The following is a 13,049-nucleotide window of genomic DNA, read 5'->3' on the forward strand; positions in this document are numbered from 1 at the left end:
GCATGGCGACGACACGGCAGTAGGGTGTTTTTTCGTAGCCCTTAATTTTGACGTCCGGGTACTTACTTATTTCTGTAACTATCGAATGGAAAGTCCTGAAGTATTTTTTTTATTGATACATTTAAATTCTCTTCTAACTGGGACATTTGTCTAATATACTAAAACTACTACTTAAATTTAATAATTTAAATGTTAACAAATTTTTAAATCCCGCTATTCTGACTCCTCTGACGTGTCCGTTTGACATTTTCTTGAATAAATCAAATTATATTTGATTTAATTACTATTGTCGTATAGAAAGAAAAGAATAGAAAGAATATACATCCTCGTCGCCAATGAAGAGTAATAAAACGACCGGACTATGGCAACACCAGTTTATTACTGGCATATTATTTGCAGTTGGACTCGCGCGCCGGCGCCGCCGGTGTCGTAGATCATAGCACCTAGATAGTTGTGCATATACCAACCAGTGTCAAATGAGCTTGGTGGCTATCATTCAATATTGAACACCGAGTTAGCAAATTAAGTACCCCGCAAGTATGGCTCAAATCGTTAGAAACTGAAAAGTTTACGTCTTGTAGTTTTTTTGTATAACATAGGTCCCTATTAAAAATTATTTTAAGCAATTCCACCCACGTGATGCCAAGCCAGAGCGAGTTAAATATAGTTTAAATTTTAAAAGCCAATTTTTGTGGTTTTTTTGAATGTCTGACTTTTTTCAGTTACGGTTGGGGTGAAAAGGGCGAGGAAGGCTCATCGGAGGACCCCGGCAATATATTTTTTAGGGGACCTCAGCCATTTTCAGAGCCGGAAACAGCGGCTGTTAAAGTAAGAGATGTTTGAAATTTCCAGGATTTTTATTTTGTGTCGTAAAAATTGAAGTAATGACAGTGATTTAAACAATCAATAGAGTAATTTGTTTTTAGCAGAACTTACGATAGTCAGTGTATAACGAAGAATATAATATAGTAGCTTCCTCTTTCCTGGAAAATTCTATTGGTCATATTTTTTTCAGCGCGTAATACTTGAATCGGGAACAAATTTCAAAGTGTTCCTATCGTTGCACAGCTACGGTGAAGTGATTATTTTCCCATGGGGCTATACGGGGGACTCTTGTCCCGATTATGTGGAGCTACTGGAAGGAGGCACTGCCATGGCTAAGGTAAAGTTTAAACCCTAGTAGGTACCTATCGGAAAGAAGTTAGTATAGCGCTCTCTCTGTTACGTGATCCCATACAAATGACAGAGACAAAAACTCAGTGGGCACTAACCGTTTTGAGTCACAAATGAAACATTGTGGAATAAAATTTTGAATGTTTTTTAAAACATCTTCTCTATGTAAAATCCTAAATTTCCTTATTATGTTTACTTATTTCCTTGATTCACATTTTACTTAATTGTTTTAAACTTGTAAAGAGACGGAAACTAGTGGGTACACAATGTCAACCCAAAATTTTCCAAAAAAAAAACTATAAGTCATACTAACTACTAATTCTTACCTACCATTTATAATATTCAGACTAAGAGTGAAATTCTTTTATTTTTATCATGATCAACCCATCGCCGGCTCACTGCAGAGCACGGGTCTCCACGCTGGCTGAGTGCGAATTAGGAGACTTCACACACCTTTGAGAACATTATGGAGAACTCTCAGGCATGCAGATATCCTCACGATATTTTCCTTCGCCATTAACGCAAGTGATATTTAATTGCTTAAAACCCACATAACTCTGAAAAGTTAAACGTGCGTGCCCGGGCCTCCGATTAGGATATACTTTCAGCTCATATATTTTATTTTAAAACCTCATAATTTAAACATTAAATAATATGCGATTTAAATGACATATTGTATTAACTTCCCAGGCCATCTTCGAGAATAGTAATCGCACCTACAAAGTCGGCAGTACAAAGGATCTTATGTACTTTGCAGCTGGAACGAGCATAGATTGGAGTTACGCGGTCGCCAATATCCCCTATTCGTACATGATCGAACTAAGAGGCAAGAAACACAGGTTTTTACTGCCCAAAGAAGAGATAGTTTCTACAGCGTGTGAAGTTGTGACTGGGGTCTTGAGACTTATGGATTTTGTAGACAGAAAATGCAGAAGCTTGCACTCATGCGCGTGTTCTAGAACTTCTAGATGATATAAATTGAAACTAGTTAGTTCATTTGGAAGGATAAACCTAGTTCATCGGTTTCCAGTCTAAAAGATGCAATAAGCTAAAGAGAAAGTTTATTTTCACACAAAAATGAAAATTTAAAGTTAGTGGAGAATTCTTTAGGTACGTGAAGAATAGTGGAGAATGCTGCAATTATTATTATATAATTTTTTAAATTTAGATACGAGTATGTATGATAATAGAATTAATGAAATTATTGTCTACAAACCGAAGCTTATAAAGTATTATAAATTAAATTGATAATTGAAAATCACAAAATAAATTATGTTTAATTACAATGTGTTTTTTTTTTGTTTTCGTTACTTTTTATACACGACTACCCAATAAAAGGAGAGTAATATTTTTAGGGTTCATATAATATGTAACTATGTATGTGAGTTTGTTTATTCCATCATAACTTCTAAAATGCTTGAACAGATTTGGTTGTATGGGGTATCGTTAGAATCTTTACATCATCCCGAGGGACACTAACTATTAAATTGAAAGATATCAATGTGGCGGCTGTATGGCGTCTTTTTCAAGTGAGTTTTTTTTTAAACTTTTTAGTTTCATGGTTGGCCAAAATTGAGATTTAATTTTTTAATTACAACTTCAATGTGGTGCATAGAGAACGTATAATATAGAGAATACGATAAAAACCAATATAAGTAAACATGATTACAGAATGATTGTATGAATTATAATTTAATTATTTTCAATTTGCAATAAATTAATTAAAACACTCAAACAGTAATAAAAGTATGCAGCGTTTATTTTGTTCATTATGAACGTAAAGGCCATACGTTTCGCTGCGGTCACGAATAATATGGATGCAATCCAAAAATGTATCCTCCCACCACGACATCAAACGAGCTCCAATACGCCGGTTTATTGTTTCACATCACTGCTTGCCAAAAGTTTAATTTCGATAATATTTATTTTACAAATTTCCATACCGTTTATTTATGTCCGACCCATTTGTAACTGTAATAGCTCTAGTGGTTAGAGTAGGTACGTGCGTCGTTATGTAATGGCAATTTCGTATTCGAAATTCCGAAAAATATAAGTTCTTAAAAGAAAACTATTTTCATTAATTTTCGTGAGTGATCAATACAAGAGTAGTTTAAAACATTTAAAAAACTTAGCGTTCAAGTAAAGTTAAAATTCACTGTCCTAAGTTTTTAGTTCTTTTGAATGCTTCAACGCTTCAATTTTATAAATGCGTGCCTCTAGGTTCGTTATTCTTATAAGCATCTCATAAGTTTATGACTTGATCTTACAATCTAAGGTCCAGTTGCATGACAAGTGGTTAAAATTATGTTACGATCACAGTCAAACCATAGACCCCTCCTTAAAAGCAAAATAAATTGTGGGTGTGGGGCAAAGCAAAACTTGGGACCAACATTTTACCATTAACTTTAATCATGGGAGTACGAAAACTGACTTGTGCTATCCACTTCGCTTTTTATTGGTAGTCACATTTTAACGGTCGCTGTAACTTATTTTTAACAGCTTATCATGCACCTGGACCTCCGTGGAAATATTATTTCTCTCTAAATATTAGGCTCTACGTCTGGGGTAAGGATCAAATAAGCTGATTAAAAATTTCGAATAACTTTATTTACAGACCTTGCATTATAATACAATCAACAATTATTTAAATACAATTTGGAATTCACATTCATTTAACTAACGTAAAAACACCTATCGACAATTATCACTATATCGAATTCGTATCCAACTTTGTTCTACGCAATACTACTTTACGGCCTATGCAGACGAGAGACTATTGTCGGTGAACGACAAAAATGGGGCACTAATCGCATCACATCGCGCATAAGTCAAAACGCACACGATGGACTACGAATGAATGGATGAATAGTACGGCAAAACATCGTACTGACAGATTTTTAATTCCGTGGAATTCTAACGTTTTCAGGGATTTAACCGTTCTTATAAAAAAAGATAACTTAAATAAATTATTAAATAGGCAACGAATTCTAAGGATGAATTTTATGAAAGTGTAAGTTTCTTTTAAATTGATAATTTAATAGAGCACTATTTTAATTTCTACGGACATACTTTATTAAGTACATATTAACTTATCAATGTCGAAACAATTAGTTTGGGAGAAAAAAATCAACATTGCAGACGCATGTGTGGACTGTGGACGCAAACTAGAATTTTTTTTATACAAATAACTCGCACAATATATAAAACGACAATTATTACTATCATAATTCCACCGAATTAAAAATCAGACTATAGTAAAAGTCGAGGAACTTTTGTCCTCCGCGGACAATAGTCCCCCGTCTGCGAAGGCCCTTAGGGTCCACCTGCACATCGGACGGTAGAGGCCGAACACTATACAACACTTCCTGTAATATTCGAGAACTAAATGTTTGACTAGTACGGACGCCACACATCGACTGGTCGTCTATCCGACGTAATGAGAGACTTGCTTCGCGTTCTGACGCCCTGTTCCGACCATTCTGGTGACGCTGGTCTTTTCTTTGAACTTGATGCGGTTGAACCGGCTTCCTCTTCTCTGTCAGGACTTGGACTTGAATCTTCTTGTGGCACTGGAGGTCTGAGCCACCAATCGTATCCGCCATACAACTGGGAATAGAGCCATGCTGGTGGTGTTGGCAGGAGAGGTGAATTCAAGAATAATTGCGCCGCTAAAGCGCTGTGGAAGAGACTTGATGGTGCTGGAAGAGGCTGAAGGGGTTTCCTGGTTCTCGTGACGGAGGTGAAAGCTCCTGGTCGGTCGTCAGGAGGTGGACTACTTGATGCGGTCACTGATATATCGTCGTCATCGTCGTGTGGGGAACTTGGTCGAGAGTTGGCTGGACTCGTCGTGCTGTGGGGATGCATTGTAGCCGGATTATCTGTGGTTATATCTGAGAACAAAAGATTGTGTTACTGATTACCTCTTTTTTGGAGCTTAAAGCTTGATACACTGTATGTGCGATCAAATGCGGTTGATTCAAATTGAGTACAAAGGTGAAAGACAATTATTTTTACCCGACTATGTAAGTTCTATGGAACAAATTAGGATAAAATTGTCTCATTTTGGTATCTTCTTCTCGTGTTTCTTCATTTTCTTACCTGTTTCATGAGGCGGTGGTGGGACGTGGTGTTGCGTGTGCGCCGGTGGAAGGACGTGCGGCGTGAAGTGCGCATGCGTGGGCAACAGTGGGGGTGGGTAGTGCCTCGCGAGCGCGCCCCACTCGCCGCCCGGGAGACCAGCCAGCTGATGTGCTATACCTGTAACGATGAAGAACGATCTATCAGACATATTTATTCAGTGTGATATCCTCTTATTTGTGTCTATACTCTATCCACGGAAAGAAGTATATGTGTTCTCTCTGTTACGTAATCGCATACAAATGACAGAGAGAAAAATCTCAGCAAATGAAACTATGTCTTCGAATTGAATTTCGAATGTTTTTCAAAACATGTTTGTGATTGATTGGTGGCTCAAAAAGGTTAACGTCTACATACTGAGATTTTTTTCTCTGTCTTTTGTATAGGATTACGTATTAGAAAGAGAGCTATACTAACTTCTTTCCTTGGATAAAGTATAATCACCAAAATTGCCACCCCAAAGTAAGATATCGAGTTCTATTTATTTATATAAATATAATGACAGGCAGGTCACCTGATGTTAAGTGACTACCACCACCGTTGAACATTTGCAGTAATAGAGGAATCACCAATGCGTTGCCCGCTTTTCAGGAATTTATTGATCCGCCACCTGAATAAACCCATGTTGAAAATCTAGTGGGATCACCGCCGAAGGGAGTTGGCTCCACAGTTTACATGTGCGTGGAAAGAATTGGCGCAATGGGTGGTCGAAGATCAATCAACGAAGGTCATATTATCGTACCTATTACACTATGATAATGATCATGTCGATCTTCTACCTAAGTGGTATCTTTTGTCAAAATAGATGCAAATTAGCCGTTTATAAATACGTGATAATAAGCCTGAACAGGTTATCGGTCTGGAATGGAAATAAAACAGCATCTAAATGACGGTTCAAACCCCTAACTAAAAGACACTAAAAGACTACCTACGTAAGAAAACAACGAAGCAATAAGTCCTTACGCTCTACTAAAGTGAACTATTGAATTGAACGTAAGTACTCATCGCGGAATATTTAAATAATAAGTGAGTGCCTCCCTCCGAACGTGTTTCAATTCGCGCCTTATCTCCTTCGCAACACTCCTTAATTGTTACCTACCGACAATGATTTCGGTTTTCCAATGTTTGAATGATGTCTTTCACTCAAATCGTAAGCGCTTTAAATCGGGCTTAATTTTAAAGGTTTCATGATAACATTACAAGCTGTAGAAATTAAAATGATATGCATTAATTACTAGATGATGCCCGTAACTTCATTCGCGTGGATATAAGTTTACTTATAAAAACTCCGCGGGAACTCTTTAATTTTTTAGGACGTTATAAGCTAATGCCATTCCAAATTCCAGTCAAATCAGTTCAGTCAATCATCTAAACTTTCACATCTAGAATATCCACGTAAGATAAGATGTGTTTATACAAATAATGCATATAATTTTATTTTCTAATAATACTTAGAAAGTTTCTAGTAATTTTGTTGCTATAAAAATCTGATTTTTAATAGAATTAAGTACCTACTAATGTCGGCAGGCAAAAATAGTCTTGCTAACGAGTACCTACAGCATTTGGCAATGATTAGAAATTAGAATTTATTTTGTAAAACAGGCATGTAAACGTAAAATTAACATAATGTGAAATTAAAATAAAACAGCCCGTATCATCATAAACACATTAATGAAATAGGAAATGTGTTTCGGCGTCATAATTTCCAGTTGACATTTTTAAGCGCATAAATTAACAAAGTTCGCCGGCGCGACCCCGTATATTTGGCTTAACCCTTTAGCACCCACCTTGGGTAATTCCCACCCCGCACAACCCAACCCTTTCAGCAATAGAATAAATTACAGGGCGTTTTATACCCGTTGATACCGTCGCTGCGAAAATGTAAAACACATTATTTTGAATCCGACCGCTTAGCGTTTATAGGTAGTTCATGGATGCAATTAGACAAAAGCCTCTTTTTGAGGATTAGTTTAATCATGCCCTGGAGCTTTTACGATAACTACGCGATATTGAATGTTTGTTGGACGGGGTTTGAAAAGCCTATGAAGCGCACGTCGTTAGCTTGATTGGTATTAAAGATTTAGGTTATGGATAGGCTGATTATTTCATCTACTTTAGAGTGTCATCAAGTTACTGAATTCAAAGTGAACTGTGCTGATAGAGATTACTTTTCCTCGCACAGTTTTAGATAGTAGCTAAGTATCTTGCTTTGTAGAGTTCAACGATAGTCCCTATTTAGCTGACATAGGTCAAGAGATTTCCAGCATTAAGATTTGATATTTTAACTTCTCATTTTATCATCTTCGCAGCTCCAGAAAATTGAAAAAAAATATGAATAAAGTTAAGTTTGAAAGTTGTAAATAGAGAAGGTTTTTGATGATTTGGTTGTTTAGAATAAACCAGACTATCTGCGCTAATAATCAAAATATGCAAAAGAGTGTCTATCAATCAGTTATCATTTTGAACGTTCTCTGTCTGGTATGGAGATAGCTTACATTTTAAAGGTGTTCGTGTCCACCTAAATCCACGCAGACGATGTCACAACTCTGGTTTGGGCTGATTTATTTAAACTAGCACTTATTATAATACTAGCTGATGCCCGCGGCTTCGTCCGCGTGGATTTACATTTTTAAAATCCCACGGGAACTCTTTGATTTTCTGGGATAAAAAGTAGCCTAGGTGTAAAAAGTAGCCAGGATATAATCTATCTCTATTCCAAATTTCAGCCAAATCCGTCCAGTAGTTTTTGCGTGATTGAGTAACAAACATTCGAACATCCAAACATCCAAACATCCACACTTTCACATTTATAATATTAGTAGGATTATTATTATATCCACAAAAACCGAGCCAAGTGTTTACCTACATATTTTAGATAATAAGATATCATTTTAGTCGTCAACCGATAATTAATGTCCATTGCTGCACCTATTGTAAGGATTTCCACTTAACACGATCTTGTATTCAGAGGCTCCTGAGTCCTGGCCACTCGCTTGATAATATCTCTTCTACCTTCCCAACAGGGGACTGCCAGCACAGTGCTTTACGGTGCGAGTTCGCCATTTCATAGCACCTTATGATATTATGCAACTCGCATATTCCAGTGTTATCATGTCAAATGTTATAATTTAAATTTTGAACAGCTTACATTTTATATTTTCTTTATCTTTTCAGCATGTACCTTAAACGAATTTATACAAAAACACCGAATACACCATAATGTATAATGCGTCTATCCGACCCTAAAACTAAAGGGTATTGTTTCATTTCGTATTCGCTGTTCAAAGTTGCAGAAGAAAGGGTAGCGCCAGACCATTTGCATTCGTTAAAAATGCTGGAATTCTTTGCTCTGTGTTCACAGTGTGTAATCGGCGTGTAGAGCGGTTGAACATGCAAGATATTAACGTGTGTAGATGTAGAAGTTACATTTACTAAACTAAGTATTGTAAGTTCATGTCGACAACTGTATAGACCTACTAGTGACGGGTCGCGATATTTGAAACATGCTCATGTGTAATTTTACTCAAATGTATGGAAGCACCGCATCACTGTTTTTGGAGTCTATTCTGCTACGAATAATACGAACCACACAAACTAAGCGTACAAAGTCTTCACTTTTTAAAATACTTACGAGCTTTGATTATCTGCAGTTGTACCTATAATATTGTTACGTGCTAGGTACGTATGTATGAGGTAGATATTTGTCTCAAAGAAAGTACCCGTCTCGAACCCAAACACGCAGGCACTTGAAGCTTCGAGAGTTGTAGGTATTTGTAACAATAACTTTGGTTCAAGCATTGTAATATTTTTAACGGCAATCTACCGCTTTTAGTTTACGGACAAGCTGTATCACAGCTCAATGGATGTTTTTTTAAACTCCATGTACCTAAGTCCGTCAGAATATGTTTTATTGGATTTTTAGCCTAACTTTCTAAAACGACTACTTTCTAAACTTGTATGAAAAGTGGTAATAAAATAACATGACTTTTTTTTTCAGGCATAGGTAAAATGATCATAAAATACTAAGACCTAAATACTACGAGAGCGATTTTCGTGAAATACCACGCATTGTTTAAAACTAGCAATAAGTATTAAGTATAATAATATCCACGAAAGAATTACTTTAAATCTTTTGTCTCCAAATAAAAACCTAACAACCATTTATCACAGGAAGTAAAGTATCAAAACATCTCCAACGCACATTTTTTCGGACCGAGCGCCTCCCAAGACGTGCCAGTCCGCTACATTACTCCGTTCGAAGGGATTTTTTTTCAGTTTGAAAAATAGCACCGCGACGAGAGGGTTGAGCCCAAACATTTTAATGCCATTTGCTAGATTGCGTCTTGCATTTTTGCCTGCTTTTCCTACTGTTAATCCGCGAAGACGATTCGGATTACGCGGATAAAAGTGTTATCGTCTTGAGTTTGATTCCGATGGCCCGGGATTAGGGTGGAATTTTTTAACAGTTCTTCGGTGATTAGAGAAAGATTTCGGAAGGGTTAGGAAAGCCATTGTAACACTTCAAAATGATTGTCTAACAGGTCTTCAAATATTGGGTTTTTTAAAGTTAGAGTATTAGGTTGATTGGTGTTGATGGTGTCATTATTCCATATCCATACTAATATCACACATACAAAAGTGTGTCTGTTTATCCGTATGTCTGTCTGCTACCTTTTCTTGGGTAAACTGCTTAGCCGATTTTGACGAAATTTGGTGCAGAGATAGCTTACATCCCGAAGACGGACGTGGGTTGCTTTTTATCCCGGAAAATCAAAGGCTTCCTATAGTATTTTTAGGAAAACCTAAATCTTCGTGGACGAACTAGTCAGCCATAAAACTCTGGTGTTGTTAGGACAGAAGCGTCATATAGCGTCAATACGTGTCGGCAGCACTATACCTATAGAGCTTTGTGACACCGACGCCACTTTAATAGTGTAAAATTCTCTTTAATATTTTTTTTAATAGAGTTAGCGAGCAAATGAGCTGGCGGGTCACCTGATGTTAAGTGATTACCGCTGCCCATGAACATTTGCAGCACCAGTGGAACCGCCGATGCGTTGCCGGCCTTTTAGGAATCTGTTGGTCCGCCCCTTGAATAACCCCATGTTGTAATCTAGTGGGAACACCGCCGATGGGAGTTGGTTCCACAGTTTGCATGTGCGTGGAAAGAAGGATCTGGCACAGCGGACGGTCGAAGTGCACCAGACACCCAGGTGGTGAATTATGAATTCTAGCCCCATAAACTACCTACCGCTATACAAAAAATCACGTTATTTTACTACTAGAGTCCAAGACCCTATTAATACTACACTGATAACATTATGATTGGGATTGGGAATGATGTAATCATCAAAAGGAATATCAAAGTGAAATCTACCAAAACACCTGTAAGTACTTCGTACGTACGAATGTTATGTATGGTATGAGCACAATATTTTGGTGGCGGTGCAAACACCCGTTCAACAGACTTAACATATCCTTCACTTCCAAAACTATACCCCAACTTATATTTTAGTTAAAGCGCAACCACGTCGGTAGCCTCTGACGCAAGGCAAGACGGATGCCCTCCGTACATCATAAGGTTAATAAGAGGGCTCGCGAACTAACGAGGTCGCTTTGTCAACGCGCCTTAACCCGCCGGCGCCATCTTGCGCGCCATGTTGGATTTCAATCTACTTAGCACTTAATGAATTTGCCTTTATTGATTTTGTTTAACCCCTTTTTGTTTATCTTAATTAACCTTCCGTTGTAAAGTCTTCGCGGATAGGTCGCAATGTCGCATTTATGGATGTTCAGGATTATCTATTTTAAATTTCATCGTCACTAGCCCACTACTGAGCACAGTCTCATCTCATAATGAGGCTTAGGCCATAGTTCACCACGCTTACCAAGTCCGTATTGGCAGACTTTACACACCTTTGATGAAGAACTCTCAGGCATGCAGGTTTCCTCGCAATGTTCCCCTTCACCGTTAAAGCAAGTGACAGGTATTATATCTCCGAAAAGTTAGGGTTGCGTGCCGAGATCGCACCTCAGACCTCCCGAGTTGGAGGCGGGCGTCTTAAACCACTAGGCTATCACGGGTCTTAGCGTGAGTTGACTAGGTAAGTACATAATATATTGTTTTGTCTGCTTATTATTTTGGGATAGAAGATCATGACTAGAAAACACTTTACTTAAGACTTTATGACTGATGAGATATCGCCAGATTATCTACCTACTCATTAAATAATGCAGCTTAGAGTAGAATAGGTTTAGGGTACGATGTGCATATATAGTACCTACCTACGAGTAGGTATATTGTGATACTAAGCAGATGACATACCTACGAATGGGACATAATAATACTTAGGTACCTACGTTCGATAAAATTCCAGCGATTACATTTTAACTAATGCATCCTATATTATAATGATAAATGATAAGCATTTAGCTACCTGCGAATAGGTATATGTCGTCGCATTTAGGAGTTAAGCATCGCAGATGCCGTAGTCTGTCCGACGGACTCTATCCATAATCGTACGTTTGATAAAATTCCAGCGATTAAATAGTAACCAGTACATGCTATCTATAATGACACGCATACACCTACATGTCACCGTGAAAATTGTCGCATTCAGAGTTAAGCTTCGCAGATGCTGTAGTCTGTCCGACGGACACTATCCATAATCGTACGTTCGATGAAATTCCAGCGATTAAATATTAACCAGTACATCCTATCTATAATGACACGCATACACCTACATGTCACCGTGAAAATTGTCGCATTCAGAGTTAAGCTTCGCAGATGCTGTAGTCTATCCGACGGACACTATCCATAATCGTACGTTCGATGAAATTCCAGCGATTAAATATTAACCAGTACATCCTATCTATAATGATACGCATACACCTACATGTCGCCGTGAAAATCGTCGCATTTAGAGTTAATCGAGCTCGCGTCATCATCATACGAATTCATTTCAAAGCGTTTAAAGGCATGGTAAAAGCGCGAATCACGCCATACAAAAGGCTGTATGAGGTGGGTGGAACATTTAAAATTTACAAATGCGTAATTATGCACCCGCATTGTCGCGCGGAAGGGTTATGCCCCTGCTCTTTCTTCCCCCCTCTACCCCCCTCAATCCGGGGCTTCCGGGCCTAATGCTATATTTAATTTTCTCTAAGGCTCCCTCATTAATAATGCGGAGGCTGCGACTTTAAGTGGCGCTCACACGCGACGTGCGACGCGGATGTACAAACAATTTCAGCTTTCACGATCAAAAACAATTTTGAATCAAACTTAACGTGGCCTTTTTGCCCATAGTCAACGACTTGAAGCGCTGCAAATATGTTTTGGTTTTCGCATTAAACATTTCTTTTCTTCTAAATTCAAGACACCTATTTTCTGTTTGGTGATTTAAGAAGTAATAACTGTGGTATAACTTAACTGTGAGCCAAGAAATTAAGTAGGTACTTACCTACCATGCGGTCGTCAAACGTTGTGTGGATAGTTGTCATCATTTTCGAAATGTTATTGGAAGAGGTGCAGTAAAAGTTTCTTAGCCATCTTCCGAAAATGGTATCTTACACATAGTGGTCATATTATACTGTACCCAGATTTATGTGTCATCCCAGCCGTCTAGAATGCAAAGAACAGAGTTCTGCTCTTCGCGTTTATAGTAATCTTTTCGATAGCTTGAATCCATGTACTTACCTACATAATTATGTATAAAAATAATTGAATTATTATTGAACCG

General features: G+C 37.8%; 2 protein-coding genes across 3 annotated transcripts in view; one reads left to right on the forward strand and one right to left on the reverse strand.

Annotated features, from left to right (window-relative positions):
• LOC117991492 (carboxypeptidase A1-like) overlaps nt 1–2,453 on the forward strand; it is a 253,318-nt gene extending 250,865 nt beyond the window's left edge. The window contains exons 13-15 of the mRNA XM_069505123.1: nt 723–828; nt 1,016–1,162; nt 1,864–2,453. Coding sequence (XP_069361224.1) covers nt 723–828; nt 1,016–1,162; nt 1,864–2,145 — 535 coding nt within the window. The 3' untranslated portion in view covers nt 2,146–2,453. The remainder of the gene's footprint in view (nt 1–722; nt 829–1,015; nt 1,163–1,863) is intronic.
• Nucleotides 2,454–3,876: 1,423 nt separating this feature from the next.
• The window catches only part of LOC117991033 (runt-related transcription factor 3-like), a 48,161-nt gene continuing 38,988 nt past the window's right edge, over nt 3,877–13,049 (reverse strand). For both annotated transcript variants that reach the window (XM_034978563.2, XM_069504951.1), the window contains 2 exons: nt 5,272–5,430; nt 3,877–5,063 (listed from right to left, as the gene is read on the reverse strand). In XM_034978563.2, coding sequence (XP_034834454.1) covers nt 4,567–5,063; nt 5,272–5,430 — 656 coding nt within the window. In that variant the 3' untranslated portion in view covers nt 3,877–4,566. The remainder of the gene's footprint in view (nt 5,064–5,271; nt 5,431–13,049) is intronic.

This window comes from Maniola hyperantus, chromosome 19 (assembly GCF_902806685.2).
Source record: "Maniola hyperantus chromosome 19, iAphHyp1.2, whole genome shotgun sequence".
In the NCBI taxonomy this organism is placed as follows: Eukaryota; Metazoa; Arthropoda; class Insecta; order Lepidoptera; family Nymphalidae; genus Maniola; species Maniola hyperantus.